At 46.3% G+C, this 22,517-nt stretch overlaps 1 protein-coding gene across 12 annotated transcripts in view; it reads left to right on the top strand.

Moving 5' to 3' along the window:
- The window catches only part of RBFOX2 (RNA binding fox-1 homolog 2), a 518,182-nt gene that overhangs the window by 441,124 nt on the left and 54,541 nt on the right, over nucleotides 1–22,517 (top strand). For 5 of the 12 annotated variants that reach the window (XM_069231196.1, XM_069231192.1, XM_069231201.1 and 2 more), the window contains 4 exons: nucleotides 15,491–15,553; nucleotides 15,765–15,857; nucleotides 17,945–18,089; nucleotides 21,054–21,096. In XM_069231196.1, coding sequence (XP_069087297.1) covers nucleotides 15,491–15,553; nucleotides 15,765–15,857; nucleotides 17,945–18,089; nucleotides 21,054–21,096 — 344 coding nt within the window. Of the gene's footprint in view, nucleotides 1–15,490; nucleotides 15,554–15,764; nucleotides 15,858–17,944; nucleotides 18,090–20,266; nucleotides 20,307–21,053; nucleotides 21,097–22,517 lie in introns of all 12 variants that reach the window. The other 7 variants (XM_069231202.1, XM_069231197.1, XM_069231203.1 and 4 more) reach the window with 4 other exon arrangements.

The raw sequence follows: 22,517 nt of genomic DNA, 5'->3' as shown, positions 1-22,517 counted from the left end.
AGATACACATGCTTTGCACATCCCGCCATCTAGTGTTGGGCTCGGAGTGTTACAAGTTGTTTTTCTTCGAAGAAGTCTTTTCGAGTCACGAGATCGAGGGACTCCTCCCCTTTCTGCTCCATTGCGCATGGGCGTCGACTCCATCTTAGATTGTTTTCTTTCCGCCATCGGGTTCGGACGTGTTCCTTTTCGCTCCGCGGTTCGGAAAGTTAGCGAAAAACTCGGAAAACTTGACGGTATTGTTTGCGTTCGGTATCGGGTTAGTTACAACAGATCGACACCGAATTTGGAAGAGCTCCGGTGGCCCTTCGGGGTTTTCGATTCCCCGGCGGGGCCTGGTCGGCCCGACCACGTGCGTCTTCAAGGCTAATGGAACGGACCCCATTCCGCTTCTGCCCCGAATGCCACAACAAGTATCCTTATACAGATCAGCATCTGGTCTGTAATTTGTGTCTGTCTCCAGAACACAAGGAGGATACTTGTGAGGCCTGTCGAGCATTTCAGTCCAGAAAGACTTTAAGGGACCGAAGAGCAAGAAGACTACAGATGGCGTCGGTGCCGACAGGATAAAAACAGATGGAAGAAGAGGAGAAAGCCTTCTCCATCGAGGATTCGGACTCTGAAGAGGTCGAACCTGAACAGACGCCGAAAACCGTGAGTAAGACGTCGATACACAAAACTCACGCAAAAACCATAAAAGCCCAGGGGACGCCACCGCCGGCAGGCTATGGCTTAACCCGAAAAATAGGTGACCGAGCATCAGCACCGAAAAAGGGCATGCATGTGTCGAAGTCATCCGACTCCGGTCGAGATACCGGCACAGCGCAGACTCGACCCCGAGACACCGGGTCAGAGCAATCTCGGCACAGAGAGAGCGGCACCGAGGCAAGTCGGCACCGAGAGATCACAACGCCGAAGAGCAAAAAAGTGGCGTCGGAGCTGAAAAAGGCAGCCGAAAAGGTTTCGGTACCGCCTCGGAGCCGAAACCAAGTTCCTACACAGAGGAACACAAGGCCTGTCCTCACAAATGCCAACACATAGATTTGGACAGGAACTAGAGTCAATGGAGCCAGACTACACACGAAGAAGGCTCCACATCCAAAAAGAAACCGGGAAGATCAGTACTTTCCCTCCTATTCGGATGAAACGAAAACTTGCCTTCCAAGAGAAAGACAAGCAGCCACAGGCAAAGGTGGCTAAACAAGTAACCCCGCCACCATCTCCACAACGCTCTCCACAGCCATCACCGGTAGCCACTCCACCGATGATGCAATCTCCAACTCATACAGGGATGAGTCAGGATGATCCAGACGCGTGGGATCTTTATGATGCGCCAGTGTCAGATAACAGTCCCGACTGTTATCCAGCCAGACCGTCACCACCTGAGGACTCTACCACCTACACACAGGTCATGTTGAGGGAAGCGGCGTTTCATAATGTTAGCCTGCATACAGAGCCAATTGAAGACGACTTTCTATTTAACACACTGTCGTCCACACATAGCCAGTACCAGAGCCTCCCCATGCTACCTGGAATGCTAAAACACTCCAAACAAGTGTTTGAAGAGCCTGTCAAAGGAAGGGCAATAACTCCAAGGGTGGAGAAAAAATATAAACCGCCACCAACAGACCCTGTGTACATCACACAACAGTTAACACCAGACTCTGTGGTAGTAGGTGCAGCACGAAGAGGGCGAACTCGCACACCTCAGGAGACGCACCACCTCCAGACAAGGAGAGTCGTAAGTTCGATGCGGCTGGGAAAAGAGTGGCGGTGCAAGCAGCCAACCAATGGCGCATTGCCAATTCACAAGCCTTGTTGGCGAGATATGACAGGGCTCATTGGGACGAAATGCAACATTTCATAGAACATTTGCCCAAGGAGTTTAAAAAAAAAGCGCAACAAGTGGTAGAGGAAGGACAGTGTATCTCGAACAATCAGATACGGTCAGCAATGGATGCAGCAGACACAGCTGCTAGGACTGTCAATACAGCAATAACAATAAGGAGACATGCATGGCTTCGTACATCTGGATTCAAGCCGGAAATACAGCAAGCTGTGCTGAATATGCCATTTAACGGACAGCAGTTGTGTGGGCCGGAGGTGGACACTGCTATCGAGAAACTTAAAAAAGACACTGATACGGCCAAAGCCATGGGCGCACTCTACTCCCCACAGAGCAGAGGCACATTTCGAAGATCACAATTTCGAGGGGGGTTTCGAGGACAAAGCACTGAACCCACAACCTCACAAACAAGGCTCACTTATCAGAGCCAATATCAGCGGGGAACTTTTCGGGGACAATATAGAGGGGGACAATTCCCAAAGAATAGAGGGAAGTTCCAAAGTCCCAAAACTCCACAAAACAAACAGTGACTTACATGTCACAAATCCCCAACACACAACACCAGTGGGGGGGGAGGGGGAGACTAACCAAGTTCTACAAAAACTGGGAGGAAATAACAGATACGTGGGTCCTAGCCATTATCCAGCATGGTTATTGCATAGAATTTCTAAACTTCCCTCCAAATATCCCACCGAAAACACAACCTGTCAAAACAACACATAGATCTTCTACAACTAGAAGTTCGGGCGTTGTTGCAAAAGGATGCAATAGAGTTAGTACCAATTCATCAGAGAGGAAGAGGAGTCTACTCACTGTACTTTCTCATACCCAAAAAAGACAAAACTCTAAGACAAATATTAGATCTCAGAACATTAAATATCTACATCAAATCAGATCACTTTCACATGGTGACCCTGCAGGACGTAATCCCATTGCTCAAACAGCAAGATTACATGACAACACTAGACCTAAAGAATGCGTACTTCCATATACCGATACATCCTTCACACAGAAAGTACTTTAAGGTTTGTATTCCAAGGGGTACATTACCAATTCAAAGTGTTGCCATTCGGGATAACAACTTCACCAAGAGTTTTTACAAAATGCCTGGCAGTAGTGGCTGCTCATAATCAGAAGACAGCAAATACATGTGTTCCCGTACCTAGACGATTGGTTAATAAAAACCAACACGCAGGAACGGTGCTCACAACACACAAAGTAGGTCATAGAAACCCTTCACAAACTAGGTTTCTCACTCAACTACAAGTCACACCTTCAGCCGTGTCAAGCACAACAATACTTAGGAGCAACAATCAACACAACAAAAGGGATTGCCACTCCAAGTCCACAAAGGGTAAAAGCATTTCACAATGTAATACAGGCCATGCACCCAAAACAAAAGGTACAGGTCAAAACAGTGATGAAACTACTAGGCATGATGTCCTCATGCATAGCCATTGTCCCAAACGCAAGATTGCACATGTGGCCCTTACAACAGTGCCTGGCATCACAATGGTCACAGGCACAGGGTCAAATTCTAGATCTGGTGTTGGTAGACCGCCAAACATACACCTCGCTTCAATGGTGGAACAGTATAAATTTAAACCCAGGGCGGCCTTTCCAAGACCCAGTGCCACAATATGTAATAACAGATGCCTCCTTGATAGGGTGGGGAGCACACCTCAATACAGCATCCAAGGACAATGGGACACTCACCAAAAACAGTTTCACATAAATCACTTAGAACTATTGGCAGTATTTCTAGCGCTAAAAGCATTTCAACCCATAATAAGCTACAAACACATTCTTGTCAAAACAGACAACATGACAACGATGTATTACCTAAACAAACAGGGAGGCACACACTCAACACAGTTTTGTCTCCTGGCACAGAAAATATGGCATTGGGCGATTCACAACCACATTCGCCTAATAGCACAATTTATTCCAGGAATTCAGAACCAGCTAGCAGACAATCTTTCTCGGGATCACCAACAGATCCACGAATGGGAGATTCACCCCCAAATACTGAATACTTACTTCCAGAGTTGGGGAACACCACAAATAGATCTATTTGCAACAAAGGAAAACGCAAAATGCCAAAACTTCGCATCCAGGTACCCACAAGATCAGTCTCAGGGCAATACGTTATGGATGAGTTGGTCAGGGATATTTGCTTACGCTTTTCCCCCTCTCCCACTCCTTCCATATCTAGTAAACAACCTGAGTCAAAACAAACTCAAACTTATACTAATAGCACCAACATGGGCATGGCAACCTTGGTACACAACACTACTAGACCTCTCAGTAGTGCCTCATGTCAAACTACCAAACATACCAGACCTGTTAACGCAACACAAACAACAGATCAGACACCCAAATCCAGCATCGCTGAATCTAGCAATCTGGCTCCTGAAGTCCTAGAGTTCGGACATTTAGACCTTACACAGGAATGTATGGAGGTCATAAAACAAGCTAGGAAACCTACCACTAGACATTGCTATGCAAATAAGTGGAAAAGATTTGTTTATTACTGCCATAATAATCAAATTCAACCCTTACACGCATCTGCCAAAGACATTGTAGGATACTTACTACATTTGCAAAAATCAAAGCTAGCTTTTTCTTCCATAAAAAAAAATACATCTTACAGCAATTTCAGCTTACCTGCAAATTACGCACTCAACTTCTCTATTTAGAATACCAGTCATAAAAGCATTTATGGAAGGTCTAAAGAGAATTATTCCACCAAGAACACCACCAGTTCCTTCATGGAACCTCAACATTGTCTTAACACGACTCATGAGTCCACCTTTTGAGCCCATGCACTCTTGTGAAATGCAATACTTAACATGGAAAGTTGCATTTTTAATTGCCATCACATCTTTAAGAAGAGTAAGTGAGATTCAAGCTTTTACCATACAAGAACCATTTATTCAGATACACAAGCATAAAGTAGTTCTTCAAACAAATCCTAAATTTTTACCAAAAGTCATATCACCGTTCCACTTAAATCAAACAGTAGAATTACCAGTGTTCTTCCCACAGCCAGACTCCGTAGCTGAAAGAGCACTACATACATTAGACATCAAAAGAGCGTTAATGTACTACATTGACAGAACAAAACTAATTCGCAAAACAAAACAATTATTTATTGCTTTCCAAAAACCTCATACAGGAAATCCAATTTCTAAGCCAGGCATTGCTAGATGGATAGTTAAGTGCATTCAAACCGGTTATCTTAAAGCAAAAAGAGAACTGCCTATTACACCAAAGGCACACTCAACTAGAAAGAAAGGTGCTACCATGGCCTTTCTAGGAAATATTCCAATGACCGAAATATGTAAGGCAGCTACATGGTCTACGCCTCATACATTTACCAAACACTACTGTGTAGATGTGCTAACAACACAGCAAGCCACAGTAGGCCAAGCAGTACTACGAACATTGTTTCAGACAACTTCAAATCCTACAGGCTGAACCACCGCTTTTGGGGAGATAACTGCTTACTAGTCTATGCACAGCATGTGTATCTGCAGCTACACATGCCACCGAACGGAAAATGTCACTTACCCAGTGTACATCTGTTCGTGGCATTAGTCGCTGCAGATTCACATGCGCCCACCCGCCTCCCCCGGAGCCTGTAGCCGTTTAGAAGTTGATCTTGAACATCTGTATATTTGTAAATATATATATTACTTTAAACTACATTATGTACATACGTATTCACTCCATTGCATGGGCACTATTACTAGCATATACAACTCCTACCTCACCCTCTGCGGGGGAAAACAATCTAAGATGGAGTCGACGCCCATGCGCAATGGAGCCGAAATGGGAGGAGTCCCTCGATCTCGTGACTCGAAAAGACTTCTTCGAAGAAAAACAACTTGTAACACTCCGAGCCCAACACCAGATGGCGGGATGTGCACAGCATGTGAATCTGCAGCGACTAATGCCACGAACAGATGTACACTGGGTAAGTGACATTTTCCACACCCACCATCCGCTATTTGTGCTAATGCTATAAAGTATACAAATGCATTAACTGCTTGCTATTCTGAGTTTTGAAGGATGACTCCTTTTCTGGATTCACATGCTGTGCATTATTCTGCCATCTAGTGGTTGGGTCAGGAACGTTGTGTTCTAGGTCACACCATGCCCCCACCCCCAAGGCTTCGTCATTCATAATTTGGGGTTAAATTGGTCATCTGTGTGACTTCAGATGGCACCCTGGAAGTTCCTGTGCGTGGCCGCCATTTTTTTTTTCTGCCGTTGGGTCTGCATCCACTACAGTGGAGGTCTGAAAAATTGATACTTTACTTTTTTTTTTTTTTTTTTTAAACATCTTTAAAAAAAAAAAAAAACTGAACAGGACATCGGGATAGGAAGATATAAGCGAGAAGAGAAGGGAGACCTGGCTTTACCCCACTGGAGTACATTGCTGGCAATTTTCAATCCCCATCGGGGTCATCTCAGGGAAAAAACACCATCACTGATGGAGAATGAAGAAAAAAGGGTCAAGGAAAAAAAAACTTTAAAATTTTGCGCCATTTCTCCTCACAAATCTGCAGAGACCCCCCACAAGTTCTGCAACCTTTGCCTAACGAAGGATGAGGTCTGCGCCGAAGATTTTAAAGGTATGTTACAGGCAAAAACTCCAGCACCATGGCAATGGCTTGGAAGCAGAAACCACTTCAACACCTAGGCTTTTTCAGTGATGAAGAGGACAGCATGGAGGAGGCTGAACCATCAAGAGAGGGAGACTCGGACGTTGAAATCTTTGAGTCTCAAGCGGAGAAGATTCAGCCTCAGAAGAAAAGGTTGAAAGACGCCCATAGGAAAAATGTAAAACTGCCGAAAAGGCTCAGACTTAAGTCTTCAGATAAACCCCATAAAGCAGCCTTGTCACCGAAACAACCAGTGACTGGAGGTCACCAAAGGCGCCAGGAGAGCCGCACGGATCCTGACCAAAGGATACTGAAGGCATAAAGACATTGTTGATGGACTAGACAAAAGCCCACGATCACGATGGAAGAGCGAAAGTGAGAGCGTCAAAAAGACTGTAGCCCACCACACCAAAAAGGTAACCTTTGCCAACGGACGAAGCAGACCTAAGGAGGCATAAGAACTTGAAAGAAAAAAGAGGAAGCTCATGACCGAAATGGTCTCTTTCAGAGGAAGCAGGAATTGCATGATTCTTGCAAAAGTTCTGCAAGACCCTCGACAGCTATGGTCGCTGAGGAGTATCAGTCAGCAATGGGAGCACTGCAGTTCAGGGGGCACACATAAGATAGGCATCCAAAATAGAAGACACACTGGTAGGACACCCTTTAATACAAGGCAACAACAACAGTATTCCTGTCTCCAAGCCACACAACCACAGACTTCCCAACAATGGCGGCACCCAGCAAGGTACCCCTTTCGAGGAAGGGCAAAAGGAAGAGTACTTGGACAATTGGCTAGTCAAAGCGCAATCAAGGAGCAATGCCAAAGGGATGTGCAAACGGTCATGCACACTTTACAATTCCGGGGTTTCATAATAAACCAGAAAAAATCATAATCTCAACCAGAGCGGGTAAAGGTGTTCCTAGGAGCCACACTAAACTCAAAGAAGGCAAGGGCGTATTAAGTTCTGAAGACAAACGCCATCAAGAAACACTTGCCTGTAAATGAGGGGTCAGTCTCTGACAGTGAGTACTGTCATGAAGCTCATGGGCATGATGGCAGCCTGCTTTCCATTGATCCCACATGCAAGATTGCACATGCGAACCATCCAGGAATGGATTTACAAGAAATGGTCACAAGCCAGAGGGGGCTGGAAGACTCTAGTGGTTGTCACAGCAAAGTTTCAGAGGAAGATACAATGGTAGAATCCAACAAATTTAAGCAAAAGGAGATCTTTCAAGACACCGGCTCCAACTGTGATCATAACAACTGCCACATCACACAAAAGTTGGGGAACTCAGTTCGGCCCCCTGCAAATACGTGACCTATGGATCAACTCAGATGCAGTAAAACACATCATTTACCTAGAATTGAAAACATGCTTCCTAGTCCAAAAGCCTTCCGTGTGCACTTGACAGGTAGAACGGTTTTGATACAAACAGACAATACAACCATTTAGTTCTACCTAAAGAAACAAGGGGGAACAAAGTCCTTCACCCTGTCCAGGCTAGCCCAAGACATTTGGCACTGGACAATAAAACATCGAATAACTCTACAAACAATTCACCTACCAGAAGCAGATAAATTAAGCAGACAGGAAAATGTCTCAAACAATTGGGAGATAAAGCAAGAGGTCATCGAAAGGAACTTCAACACTTGGGACACACCAAGCAAAGGCTTGCGTGCCACAGAAGCAAATGCAAAATGGCAACGCTTCGCCTCCAGGTTTCCTCACCCCAGGTCAAAAGAGAATGCCCTTTCAATAAATTGGTCAGGGAAATTTGCATGCTCTTTTCCTCCAATTCCCCCTGATCCACACGGTGCTGGAGAAGGCCAGACAATCACGGAACAAAATCATCCTCATAGCCCCCCAATGGGCAAGGCAGACCTCGCACTCGGATGTGCTGGAAATGTACAGGGGACAAATGATTACTGTGAAGCCATTAAAAGACCTACTGACAATTCAGCACTGAGAAGTATATCACCCAGAGCCACCCACGCTCAACCCAGCAGCTTGGCTTCTGAATACTTGGAATTTGGTCACCTACAACTCTGCCAAAAGACAATGGGAAAGCAAGGAGACCGAGTACGTGAAAATGCTAGACACATAAATGGAAAAGATACATTAATTGGTGCACAAACAACAATAGTATGGACTTGGGGACACATCAAGACACAGTATTAATATATTTCACGCACCTGCTAGACAGTGGCATTACTTATGCATCTCCTAAAGGTGCATTTGGCACAGTAGAGGCCCATCCAGAACAAGCCTCTTTACATCTACAGTAGTAAAGATATTTCTAGAGGGATCAAAAAGGGTGGCTCCACCAAGATCAGAACCAACACCTTTATGGAACCTCAACACGGTGTTAAAACAGATGACAGAACCATTCGAACCCATGCAAAAATTGGACAAAGTCACTCACCATCAAAACAGCCTTTCTGTTAGCAGTCACATTGTTATTCAGAGTTAGCGAATTACAAGCACTTACAGTCCCAGCGCCATACTTGCAAATACACAAGGGCAAGAACAAGGTCCTTGGAATTAATCCAAACTTCCTACCAAAGGTAGTAAGCAGTTCCACTTAATCAACACATATTATTAACGGCTTTCTTTCAGGAATGAAAAACACAAGATCAAAGGGCTCTACATACTTTAGGCATTCGTAGGCTTTAATGTGCTACCTCCAGGAAACCAAACAAATAGCAAGGGAATCCAGCATTTTGTGTCATTTACCAAGGAAATAAGGGAGCGCCAGTGTCTAAGGCAACCATCGCCAGATGGATTGTTGCCACTACACCAACTTCCTATGCAAAATTTGGAAATCACTTATCTGCGTGACCCAGAAAGGAGCGCCACACAGGTGTACCTAGCAAACGTGCCCATTGAAGAAATGTGCACTGCAGCGGTTTGGGCATCGCCACACACGTTTACAAATTACTATTGTGTGGACGTTCAGGTAAACAAGGAATCGCAAGTGGGTCAGAAGGTATTACATATTTGCCAACTCATCCACATTTCAAACCAACCAGACCAAAGTTGGGGATACCGCTGTATAATCGAATGCACAGCTTGTGAGTCCAGAAAAGGATTCATGCTGCAAAACGAAAGGGTTTCTTACCTGAAGAAGTAGTTTAGCAGCTTGAACACTATTCTGAATTCACATGCTGCCCATCCACCTCCCCAGGAATGGTACAGGAAGCAAACAGGTGGTAGAAGATAAAAAGAAAGACAGAAGAAGAAAAAAGAATCTGAATTTGGCGACCACACGCAGGAACTTCTGGGGTGCGATCTGACGTCACACGGGGGATGGACTTAGCACCAATGCTGATTGACGCCTGCGGGGGGGGGACTAAAATACAACTTACCAGACCCAACTACTAACTGATGGAATAATATACAGCATGTGAGTCCAGAAAAACGACTTCTACAGGTAACAAACCATTTCGTTCTCCTGTATTGGTATCTTTAATTGATTCACATGCGACCCACCTTCCTCCCCTGAGAGGCTCCCATTATAGCTTGAGATTTATTTTCCCACTGGTGCCTTGAACATCTGAGGGACTCAGCTTCTCTTGGGAGAGTTCTACAGGGTGCTATCACCTGATTGGTTATAGTTCTATTTTTTTTTTTTTTTTTTTACAAAGGACATAGGCTAGTAAAGTGATAGTTCATTGCCATTATACCCTATGATAATGATACATTCTGCTTTATTATTCTACTGTGCAACTCTCACTTCAACTGGAAATTATTTGAGCATGTGACTCTATGAAAGATACTGTAGGAAGTTGGCTCTGTATGCACTATTTCAAAGTAAGGAATAGTATGCACAGAGTACAAGGGTTCCCCTTAGAGGTAAGATAGTGGCAAAAAGAGAGAATACTAATGCTCTATTTTGTGGTAGTGTGGTCGAGCAGTAGGCTTATCAAAGGAGTAGTGTTAAGCATTTGTTGTACATACACAAGCAATAAATGAGGAACACACACCAAGACAATTCCAGGCCAATAGGTTTTTGTATAGAAAAATATATTTTCTTAGTTTATTTTAAGAACAACCGGTTCAAATTTTACATGTAATACTTTAAATGAAAGGTATTGCAGGTAGGTACTTTAGGAACTTTGAATAATCACAATAGCATATATACTTTTCAAATAATTCACATATAGCTATTTTAAAACTAGACAGTGCAATTTTCAACAGTTCCTGGGGGAGGTAAGTATTTGTTAGTTTTTGTAGGTAAGTAAACCACCTACGGGGTTCAAGTTTGGGTCCAAGGTAGCCCACCGTTGGGGGTTCAGAGCAACCCCAAAGTTACCACACCAGCAGCTCAGGGCCGGTCAGGTGCAGAGTTCAAAGTGGTGCCCAAAACGCATAGGCTTCAATGGAGAATGGGGTGCCCGGTTCCAGTCTGCCAGCAGGTAAATACCCGCGTCTTCGGAGGGCAGACCAGGGGGGTTTTGTAGGGCACCGGGGAGGACACAAGTTAGCACAGAAAGTACACCCTCAGCAGCACGGGGCGGACGGGTGCAGTGTGCAAACATGCGTCGGGTTTGTCATTGTAATCAATGGGAGACCAAGGGGTCTCTTCAGCGATGCAGGCAAGGGGGGGGGGCTCCTTGGGGTAGCCACCACCTGGGCAAGGGAGAGGGCCTCCTGGGGGTCACTCCTGCACTGGAGTTCCGATCTTTTCAGGTCCTGGGGGCTGCGGGTGCAGTGTCTTTTCCAGGCGTCGGGATCTGGGAGTCAGGCAGTCTCGATCAGGGGGAGCCTCGGGATTCCCTCTGCAGGCGTCACTGTGGGGGCTCAGGGGGGGCAACTCTGGCTACTCACGGTCTCGTAGTCGCCGGGGAGTCCTCCCTGAAGTGTTTGTTATCCACAAGTCGAGCCGGGGGCGTCGGGTGCAGAGTTGCAAGTCTCACGCTTCTGGCGGGAAACGCAGTTGTCTTGAAGTTGCTTCTTTGGAAACAAAATTGCAGTCTTTGGTGAACAGGGCCGCTGTTCTCTGGAGTTTCTTGGTCCTTCTAGAGCAGGGCAGTCCTCTGAGGATTCAGAGGTCGCTGGTCCTGGGGAAAGCGTCGCTGGAGCAGTGTCTTTAGAAGTGGGGAGACAGGACGGTAGAGCTGGGGCCAAAGCAGTTGGTGTCTCCGTCTTCTCTGCAGGGTTTTTCAGCTTAGCAGTCCTCTTCTTCTTAGGTTGCAGGAATCTGAGTTCCTAGGTTCAGGGGAGCCCCTAAATACAGAATTTAGGGGTGTGTTTGGGCCAGGGAGGGAAGTAGCCAATGGCTACTAGCCCTGAGGGTGGCTACACCCTCTTTGTGCCTCCTCCCAAGGGGAGGATTCCTAAAAGTCAGAGTCACTTCAGCTCAGGTTGCCTTAGGGGCTGTCCTGACTGGTCAGTGACTCCTCCTGTTTTTCTCATTATCTCCTCCGGCCTTGCCGCCAAAAGTGGGGCCATGGCCGGAGGGGGCGAGCAACTCCACTAGCTGGAATGCCCTGTGGTGCTGTAACAAAGGGGGTGAGCCTTTGAGGCTCACCGCCAGGTGTTACAGTCCTGCAAGGGGGAGGTGATACGCATCTCCACCCAGTACAGGCTTTGTTACTAGCCACAGTGTGACAAAGGCACTCTCCCCATGTGGCAAGCAACATGTCTCGAGTGTGGCAGGCTGCTAAAACCAGTCAGCCTACACGGGTAGTTGGTTAAGGTTTCAGGGGGCACCTCTAAGGTGCCCTCTGGGGTGTATTTTACAATAAAATGTGCACTGGCATCAGCGTGCATTCATTGTGCTGAGAAGTTTGATACCAAACTTCCCAGTTTTCAGTGTAGCCATTATGGTGCTGTGGAGTTCGTGTTTGACAGACTCCCAGACCATATACTCTTATGGCTACCCTGCACTTACAATGTCTAAGGTTTTGCTTAGACACTGTAGGGGCACAGTGCTCATGCACTGGTGCCCTTACCTATGGTATAGTGCACCCTGCCTTAGGGCTGTAAGGCCTGCTAGAGGGGTGACTTATCTATACCTGCATAGGCAGTGAGAGGCTGGCATGGCACCCTGAGGGGAGTGCCATGTCGACTTACTCGTTTTGTCCTCACCAGCACACACAAGCTGGCAAGCAGTGTGTCTGTGCTGAGTGAGGGGTCCCCATGGTGGCATAAGATATGCTGCAGCCCTTAGAGACCTTCCCTGGCATCAGGGCCCTTGGTACCAGGGGTACCAGTTACAAGGGACTTACCTGGATGCCAGGGTTTGTCAATTGTGTAAACAAAAGTACAGGTTAGGGAAAGAACACTGGTGCTGGGGCCTGGTTAGCAGGCCTCAGCACACTTTCAAATCAAAACATAGCATCAGCAAAGGCAAAAAGTCAGGGGGTAACCATGCCAAGGAGGCATTTCCTTAGATACCAATATTGTAGAGCTACAGTTACAGGTAAGTAACTTATTTTCTTACTTAACACAGGGTGTAAGAAAGCCATAGTTGTGTTACTTGGACGGGATGAAAGGAATTTGTTGGACAAGAGAACTGTCTTCGTTGGAAATGGAAACGAGCGTCCACCGATTTCAGTCTGGTTTAACCAGACTGATAATTTTCATTACTTTGGATTACTTTTTGCTGGCCATCAAATGTATAGCATGCTCAAAAGGGCAGAAGAAGCTGTTATACCTGTATCGAAATATGGTGCTGATGTGTGGAGCACTGTGGAACGCTGGCTATAAATGGTTTTTATTTCAGTGACTCTCGCTCATGCATACAGTAAAGAACTTTTAGAGCAAGTTAGCTTTTCCAATCTGACCATGACAGTTTATAACAATTCAAGCAATAAAATTGCAGTTAAAGTTTAGTAACTTCTTCCATGTTTCAGTGGGCAACCCAAGGCTGATATCTCTCACTTTGCCCTTCATGGAATCCGTTCCGATGCGTCCCTCTACAGAAACATGTTAAAGCTCCAGGCAGTCTTCTTAGCTTGAAAAGACTTCCATCTGTTGGTCTCATCCAATGTAGTAATGGCCGGCTGCCAACAGCAAAAGTCTCCACAAGAAGCAGAGGCACCCATGTCCGACTACTTCGCTGGTTAGCAGGAGATCTGTAGTGAACATTCATGAGGCAACTAAAATCTCCTCTTTTGAAGTGACTCCTGACACAAACTAAAGTGGAAAATTACAGATGGATTACATGTTTTTCCTTGTATGCTAAGATCATGTGTGTCTTCAGTGGTTTTGCTGATTTCTTGGCCACTGCCCTCAGATTATATCCATGCCTCTGTTCGGCTCCTGAGAGAAGTCTTTCATTATCCTTATGCTGCAAAAAGAAAATGATGGCTTGCAAAGAAATACATCCTTATATTTCAGTCACTCCTAACCACTGTTATGTCCTGAATCCTGAGTTTATTTTTCTCCAGACCAAGCACTCTTAGAAAATGCCAACCAGTATGGATAACTTATGAATCCCACACCCTGTAGTCCCCTGTAAAGTACCCTACGCTGGTATGAGAGGTATTATAAAACAAACGAATTACATGTGACAGGCATGTTATCGAGAGAATTGAGGCCCCTATGGTTGTAGTTCCTTTCCCCACCCCATGTTATTGTGAAAAAGCTTTCTCGGATCTTGTGTACCTCAAAAATAAAAACAGAAATCCCTTAAATGTAGAATATGACCCAAGGAGTCCACTTTCCTAAATAAAACCAAACATTGAAATGTTAGTTGTCTATATACTGCGCCAACCTTTCGATGAAATGTTTTTGATTTTTGCATATTTTTTCAATATAAAATAATTCTTTAGTAATTCGAGTATTTGTTTTGTGGTGTATTTATTTCTGTGTTTTGGGGGGAATTACTGTTTTAACGTTTAAAATTGAAATGTTACAAATTGCTTGGGGGTTTCCCGGCTTCCAGTAGTGATTTTAGTGGGAGTTCTCATGAGTTTAGAGGTTGGCGAACTGCTCTAGGCTGTTCAAAAGTTGAGGCCAGTCCTCTGTTCTGTAACCATTCCAGTACCAGCCTTTCTCCAGGCAAACCTGAACTCGACTGCTAAACTTTCAAAATATTGGAAATATGGAGTAAGGCTAATTTGGAAACTAAGGAAAGCCAGGCACATATCTGCAGACAAGGTGCTCCGATGCATTCTCCCTAGGTCCCCTCGACAATCCCCATTTCCCCACCACCCTTTCCTGCAACCACTCAGCATGTGCACTCAGTTCCTCTGTAGCTAAGCTTTGCCCACAGAGGCCTCTTCTCTAATAACCTGCATATCTTGGTAGAATCAAACTCCAGGCCGCAATACAGGAGCAGGTGGCTGCGGTTTTGTCACAGCAGTCTTCTCAGGTGCATTATCTCCTGTCTTTGTTCCGTAAATGTAAGCTCATATTTCATGTTAAATGCGGCACCAAGAGCCTGTTAGTGGACACTTAAACCTTTTTGTTGACCATTATGGCCTAAAGTAATTGGGAGAATCTTTTTGTTTTCCACCTATGAGACAGTCGTGTGTCACCTTAATGGTTGGCTGCACGTTCCTCTTAATCTGTCGCTTGAGCACTGTTTCATGCATGGCTGTCCCTTTCCCATTCTACTACACACAAACCCCCTCTCTTGCCTGGCTACCTTTCCACTTCGCACTTTCATGTCTGGGTCTCCCTATTCATCCTTAACTTTAAAAATCCCTCCCCGTATCTCCTCCCTGCCCAGGACATTGATGCTCTATCTTTTGACCCTCTTACAGCCTCTGCCACTGTTTCCCCAAGGTTTAAGCACAGACCCTCTCTACTCACTTATATTTCCACTCATCACTATGTGTGACTTTACTCTTCCTAACCCATCATGAATTCTTTCTCTCCTTAACTCCAGATGCCCTGGCGCCCTCTCAAGCAGTTAGTCTTTCCCCTTGACTCTCGCTTGCTCCTAGTTCTGTGTCCCAGCTTGGATTCTATTTCCCAGCTAATGCTGTCCGGGTGCTGACCCTCTTTCTCTTTCACAGGTTGGAAGCTGAGTCCGATGGTGGGTGCAATGGGAGCAGTGTACGGACCAGAGCTTTATGCAGGTATAAGCCTTCCCTCGCCATACTCTCTCTGTCTGCTTTTGTTCTGTGCTTCTCCGGACGCGGGAGGTGTCTTCCCCCTCTTCCTCACTGCACTGATGTGTGTTCGGTTTTTTTTTTTTTTCTTTTTTTTCTTTTTCTTTTTTGCCGCCCTTTTTTTTTTTTTTAACCCAACTTTTTTTTTGCATTTTATTCCTTTGGGAAACTAAATCAGCTTCCAGCTTTCAAGCCGACGTCTCACTAGGGAGCGATGCCACGATGTCCCTACCAGGAAGGGGGGGGATAGGCACATACATACCCTTGCTAAGTAAGTAGAACACCCCTAATGGCCCATTTTTTTTTTCTTTTTTAATTTTTATATTATTTTTGCTTGACTACCTTCTGATCTGTCTAACCTGCTTCTTTAGGCTTGTGTAATGTATACTTGGGCTCTGGGGAGTGGAGGGTGGCTTGTGCATGTAGTCTGTATCCTGTACGGTCTTTTTAGTAACTGGTGTATTTGGGGTTTTGGAGGCCTACTGAGGCCCATGCGAGCTGACCTAATTCAGCATATGACCTGGCTCATAAACCAGCATGAGATGTTCCTGAAAAAGGGGCACTCGCATTGCGGTACACCATGATACTGAGATGCTTGCACTGATGGAGATATTTGTGGAGAAGGCTAGCTGAAGAAGGAAAGGGAGCGGTGCTGTGTAGTGTTACGACGAGCCATGGTAGTCTGTTTTAGAGGGAGTGGACTCGAAGCCTCTCAGATCTGACCGAGTCGCTATCGAAATATTTGAGGATTTAAATTATGTTGATGCCTGACGGAGCTTTGTTGCTGCATCTGCTGGTTGGGGAACGTGGGGGTAAGCGCTGATCAGAATGTAACAGTCCCCCAGTATACATTACAGAAGCTACCTTTCTGTTTTTGGATTCCCACCCACCTATCACCCGGGCCGCTCTGCTGTGTTGTTCGTCGGATGATGGCAAAATATTTTCTCTGCGACGAATTCTTTTTTTATTTTCCTTTATTTTGTTTCTTGAGATGGCTCCTCGGCCGGTGTCTGCAGCATGTGAGTGATAGATGTCCGAGGGGGGGCAGTTTTTTTGTTTTTGTTTTTTTTGTTCCACCAACAAATGCTTCCCGAGTTTGTGGAAGCTTTGTCGAAGGGCAGGGGTTACCTGCTTGCCTGGTAGCAGATTGTCTGCCCGGGCATTTTCCATCAGGCCGTCTGTTTTAGTTTTTTGGTTGTTTTTTTTTATTATTTTGAATGCAATAGCAAGGGAGAATAAAACCCGAAAACGTCTCCTCGGGCGCAGTATGAGGTGGCCACACACAGAGAATTATTTGAGGTCTTTATTTAGAATTGTAAACCTACCGGCATGAGGCTAAGAGATTAGAGTTGAGTAGATTATTGTTTTAGTATCCTAAGGTTAGCAGAAGGCCTGAGTATTTTCCGCTCCATACCAACCCCACAGCTCAGAGGCTCGGTTTGGAATCTAGGCCGAACTCAAAGCTTAGAGGCCAAGTCTTGCTCTCAGCCTGCTACTGCTAAGTATCAGTCCGTTGTTGCCCTTAACCTATCGCACACACTGTAAATTAGCTTCCTGGCTTTTACAACTATACTACTCAATCATTTATCAGCCCAGCCCTGCGTCACAGTTAAGATGCCGAGATTGTTTTTATCTGAAGCCTACCTCAACTGGGGTCCTGTGTCTTTCAGACCCACCACACAGCTGAGGTTGCAAATCACTACCCACTCCAGGCCTAGCTCACAGATGAGGCCCAGAATCTCTCCCGTTCCAGTTTAACCTCACAGTTGAGAACCACTAACTCGCTTGCATTACAGCCTTGCGGGCCTTGCCTCAAAACAATGAAGCACTGAATCACTAGCCGTTAGGTTAGAGTAGCAGCTTTACACCGCCCAGTACTGTATTCATCTCATTGAGCTCTGGTCCCAGTTGTCATTTAGACCTTCAATCTTGTCTTACTGTTTATGAAATCTGCGAGGCCCACCAGTTGAGCCTGGCATCGGAGAGGAGTGTATTAGAAGTTATGGTAGGAGTTTTGACCTTGGCTTGTGGAAGTGCATGCAAACTGGAGAGCAGGCATTGGGGGTGGATCTGTCCCTCCACTCACTGCTGCTTCCTCTCCCTGCCGCCAAAGGAACCGGCATGAGCAGAGAATGCATCTGAGCATGGAGCCTGTGAATGCGTTAGCATGGCCGCCGAGCGGCAGGACGTTCAGAGCCCGCCCCTGCTCCTCGAGCTGCACGCATGCACCCTTTCACTGCTGCCGTGGAGGCGGGCAGGCCGCTCTTTCTCTCTACAGGAAACCTTCGGCTGCACTCACCTGGCCCCTTTTCATTGCTTTGTTCCCCCCTCCCGATTCTCTGCTTTTCTTTCTCACAGTACCAGGATTTCCATACCCGACAGCTGCTACCACCGCTGCCACCGCCGCGGCTGCCTTCCGAGGGGCCCACCTGAGGGGCCGAGGGCGCACAATGTACGGGGCGGTGCGGGCCATGCCCCCGACGGCCATCCAAGCCTACCCTGGGTAAGTGCATGGGGAGGGACGGGGTGACTTCGTCTGCCGTTAGTGCCCAGTCAGGCTATGCCATTAGCACTCGCCTCCAACCTATCGCCAAACTAGTTGTGGGAGGGGAACATCGATAAGTAGTGGCCAAACGATGCTATGTGTCCGAGCAGCAAGGAACAGTGACTGAAGGAGTGAAAGGGCCTGGCCCATTTCTTGTCCAACTTGCTCGGCTAAAGAAATTGTATTTCAGAACCACTGTTGGGGTGTGCCCATGCTTTTCAGGACCGGGAACCCCTTGAGCTGCTCTGCACCGTTTCTGTACATTCGTGGAATAAGCAACATTATCAGGCCCTTCTTTTTGGGAACCGTGTCACATCACCACTTCATTTAATGTGAAGAAAGTGGTAATTGGTAAAATCTTCTCTGACCAGCCCATTATTTATGTTGAAATACCTAATGGCGGAACCCGCTCCAGCTGGGCCTTTACATGGATTACTTTATTTGTGAATAACAGTGCAACGGTTAACTAATCAAACTCGAGCCCCGGGTGCAGCGATGAAGAGGTTCGCCCTTAGAACCGACCCTTGCCAACTTCCACTCCATGGTGCTGCAGTGATTCCTGGCCTGTTGCGAATAAATCTGCCTTCCAAATGCCCCCTCTGCGATGTCAGTGAAAGAAGGGGAACGTGTGACAAATATCCTCTCAGATGGGAATTTCTCCCGAAGGAACCGCCGAACATGTGCCCCAGCTAGGGGAGGTTTTACCCTAGTGAGCACACGAGAGCAGTGATGATCCATAATGCTCCAGTGCGACTTGTCCGGAGAGCCTTTCTCGAGGGTCAGGCGTTCTGGATCACCCTGCTTTCAACTAATAAACGGATTCCTATATATTTATTTCCCGAAACTAGTGCTAGAACTTCCCATGTGTAATGCACCCTGACAAGTGCCCTTCCAGGCTTGTTCTGATGAAACGGCTGGTCTATGGGGCTGCACGCCTCATTGCTGTACCTCAGCACATTACTGCTCCCAAGCACGGGAAGGGTTAACATTTCTAAGCCAGACAGCCAAGCCTCCCTGGCGGGAAGAGCGTAGGGAGTCCTTGGTGTTTCAGGGTTAAATTCCCTTTGTCCTTGTGGTATATTGAAACTCTCCGAGCACATGAACTTTAGTCCCCACTCTCCACTAGGCAATGACCCCTGAGCTAACGGCTAGTGCTCCTTAATTTACCTCGATATGCTTCTCTGAGCTGTCTCCAGTGTGGCATGCCTTCGTACCGAAATGGTACCATACCCAGGTGCCAATCCACGGACTAAGTTCTTTGTGGGTATTCAGCTGATGGGCATTCTTCTGTGGGCAGAAGTTACCCCGGTGCTTCGTGGGGGGTGAGGGGGAGTGGAGATGATGGGGTAATGTGTATGCATAGTATGCAGTGTTGGATTGCAGCGCATGTGCCCACTTTCCAATAAGCATGCGTGGCGCTAATTAAAGGTGTTGAAGGTCGGTGGAAGGAGTCATCTTCGAAGGTGTGAAAGCCTGAGGGAGGAGAGTGCAGACGTAGGTAAAGGCTGAGAGCAGCAGGAGAAGGTGACCCAAGAATATGAAGCAGTGTTGTGGCCCTCTCCTAAAAGAATAGGGCGAGAAAGCTATAGGTGAGGCCGAGGGGAAGGGAGCAGGCAAGCTGGGGCGGAGGGCTGTGGAGAAGAGGCAAAGAGAGGAGACACAGGAAGGGGAAGCAGCGGCAAAGAAAATCCCAGAAGGAGCGAATGGCATGATGGAGGCAAACAAGGATGATTTGACGGTAAGAGCAAAAGAAGAAAGGATTGGCGTCTGGTGAAGGAAGCGTTTTGTAGCCTGAATCTTATTGGGATTCCTAAGCTGTTCATTCTCTTTTTTGGGGCAAAGGGTGGGAAGGAGCGGTCGTGGTTTAAAGGTATGAGCAGGGGTTGAGGCAGGAGCGGGGGACAGTGGAGGGAAAGGAGAACAGTGGAGGAAGAAGCAGAGTAAAGGGGGGAAAGGAGTTAGAGGTAGTAAAAGGTCGAAGAAGAGCAGGAAGAGCAGACGCCCAGGCGCCTCCTCATCACCGACCTTCAGGTGTTTCTTTGCATGACGCATGTGGAATAGTTCTCAGTAACTGGAATGTTTTGTCTTGTTTTTTCCTTGTTTCTTTTCTCCCTCTCCTGGTTGTGCCTCTGCAGTGTGGTTTATCAGGACGGATTTTATGGGACCGAGCTCTATGTAAGTAAACCTGCTTTATCGACCTCTAACCTTTCAGCAAGCCAGCCTTTTCACCCCTTAAAAAGATAAAAACTTTGAAATCCTGAAGTTTGGGTTTTTCGGTATAGTTTAGGTGGGTGGGTGGCTGGTGGTACTGCCATTTCCGGTACACAGGTGTGATATGTATTTGCCCCTCCCCCCCCCCCCCCCCCCCCCCCTACCCTACCCTACCCTACCCCACCCCACCCCACCCCACCCCACCCAAGTGTTCACGGTAACGGGCAGGGCAGGCTGAGAGTCTGGTACTGGGGACGTAGTCGCGATCCCATCTCACAAGACTAGAGCATGCATGCGCAATCCTCAACTTAAAGCCAGGCGTGTTAATTACGCAACCTGAATAGAAACTTTCTAAGGCAATGCTCATTAATGTACACATACTCGACTTGCCACTGGGGACATTTGCCAGCAAGCGACTCCCTGTGCTCCAAGATTGTCCAGTCATATCAGCCTGCAACCCCCTGCTTCGACGGGTCCCAGCGCGGCGACCTCAGGGTAGTAACAGCATGCACTTATGGCGAACAGAGGCCTGCTTTGGGCTGAAGGGAATGTAAAAGGTTGGCTTGCACCCCACCCACTGACCTGAAGAATGTTGTCATTTGTTTCTCTGTCAGGGCGACTGCTTTTTTTCTTTTTTTCTTTGTTTTGTATAACGTTTTCTTGCTGCAATAGCCGGTTTCTCCTTTGAACTGTCCTTCTGTTCTGTTGTAGACTAGTCTTGCAGGAGCCCATGCTTAGCACTAAAATACCGCAGGTAGGAGTGCCCGACTGACTCAGCCGAAACATCTAGAAACATTTTTCTTTTTTTCTTTCTTTTTTTTGGAATTGCTGTGATAAAAAGAAAATTACAAAACAATTGACCTACTAACATGCCCGGAGGCCTTGTTGGAGAAGGGAACAGAGCTACCTTCCTGCTAAAACAAAGTGAAAAATAAATTGTCCATCCTTTCAAATCTGTAACTCTGCTGACACCCTTGAACCCCGCAAATTCTCTCCCACTTCCTTCCCCCCTTATCTTCCTGCTTTGGCCTTCTCCCCGAGATCGGTGGGGGAAAGATCACAGAGGAAATGTAAGATTAGGTCATTTCAGGAAGGAAAGGAGGATACTGAATGGGCATGTGGCTGGCTCCAGACTAACTCCTCAGAAGGGAACCTGTCAAAGATGAACATACTTTGATGTCCTGCCGTGACTGTAAGATCAATAATTTCTTTGCACATTCTGCACGATGTGGCACCACAATAGAGTAGATAGCCATATTAAAAGGGACCTGTATAAGTGGATATTTGCTCCAGTGAATTGCATTCGTTTGAAGCCCGTTCCGGGAATACCTAAAGCCCTTTTGTTTGTCAGAAAACATAATGGTGGTGCACCACTCCTCAAGCTTGTCAGTTCATATATATTGAAAAAATAGTCTTTTTGTCATAACATGTGACAGTTCTTCTCTTTGTTTGTTGAAGACAACAGCCAACGCGTTTCGTCTTTTAATTTGTTCATGGCCTTATATATCCTCACCTACACGGTAACAGTCATTATACATTTTATTCAAGTTTCCAGATCCTTGTGTCCATTATTGTAATGGAGTTTTCCAATTATCCTCATTGTGGTATTGGCACTGCGTGCCGCAGGCGGCTCAAGCCCAAACTGGGTCACGCGGTTTGAATATACCGCCAGTGTTGGCGTCCCGAAGTCCGAACGTATGATCATATAATGTGTAAGCTTCTTCCAGGCCAAAGGTTTAGTTCATCTCAAACAGTTCTTCACATTAATCTATTTATTCATTCTGAATGGCTATGACTTTCTTTAGATCCATCCAACAGACCAAGCTTTTCTTTCGGGTAGACTCTAGGACCATGGCACACTACATACAAAAATGATGGGACCTAATTTACTTCTCGTTCTGATGATGCGTACACATCTAAATGAGACAGCACTAGGTTATAATGATAGGTTTACACCCGTAGCTGAAAAAACCTTAAATGTGTGCTGCATGCTTGCCACCATTGACATTTCAGTCCAAATGTTCTCTATTCTCCTTCGAGAACTTCTTGACTATTCTAGCAGCTGTAAAATGATTTACCTGTGTTTCCAGGATCCCACTGGAATAGTTTTTAAGAAGTGCTAATCATTTTTGATGGATCATTTGTGTTAACTTTTTATCCACCTACCATTCTAAA

The sequence above is a fragment of the Pleurodeles waltl genome, chromosome 4_2, assembly GCF_031143425.1.
Source record: "Pleurodeles waltl isolate 20211129_DDA chromosome 4_2, aPleWal1.hap1.20221129, whole genome shotgun sequence".
Lineage (NCBI taxonomy): Eukaryota > Metazoa > Chordata > Amphibia > Caudata > Salamandridae > Pleurodeles > Pleurodeles waltl.
The sequence above is the reverse complement of the archived record's forward strand: the minus strand, read 5'-3'. Positions and strand labels throughout refer to the sequence as shown.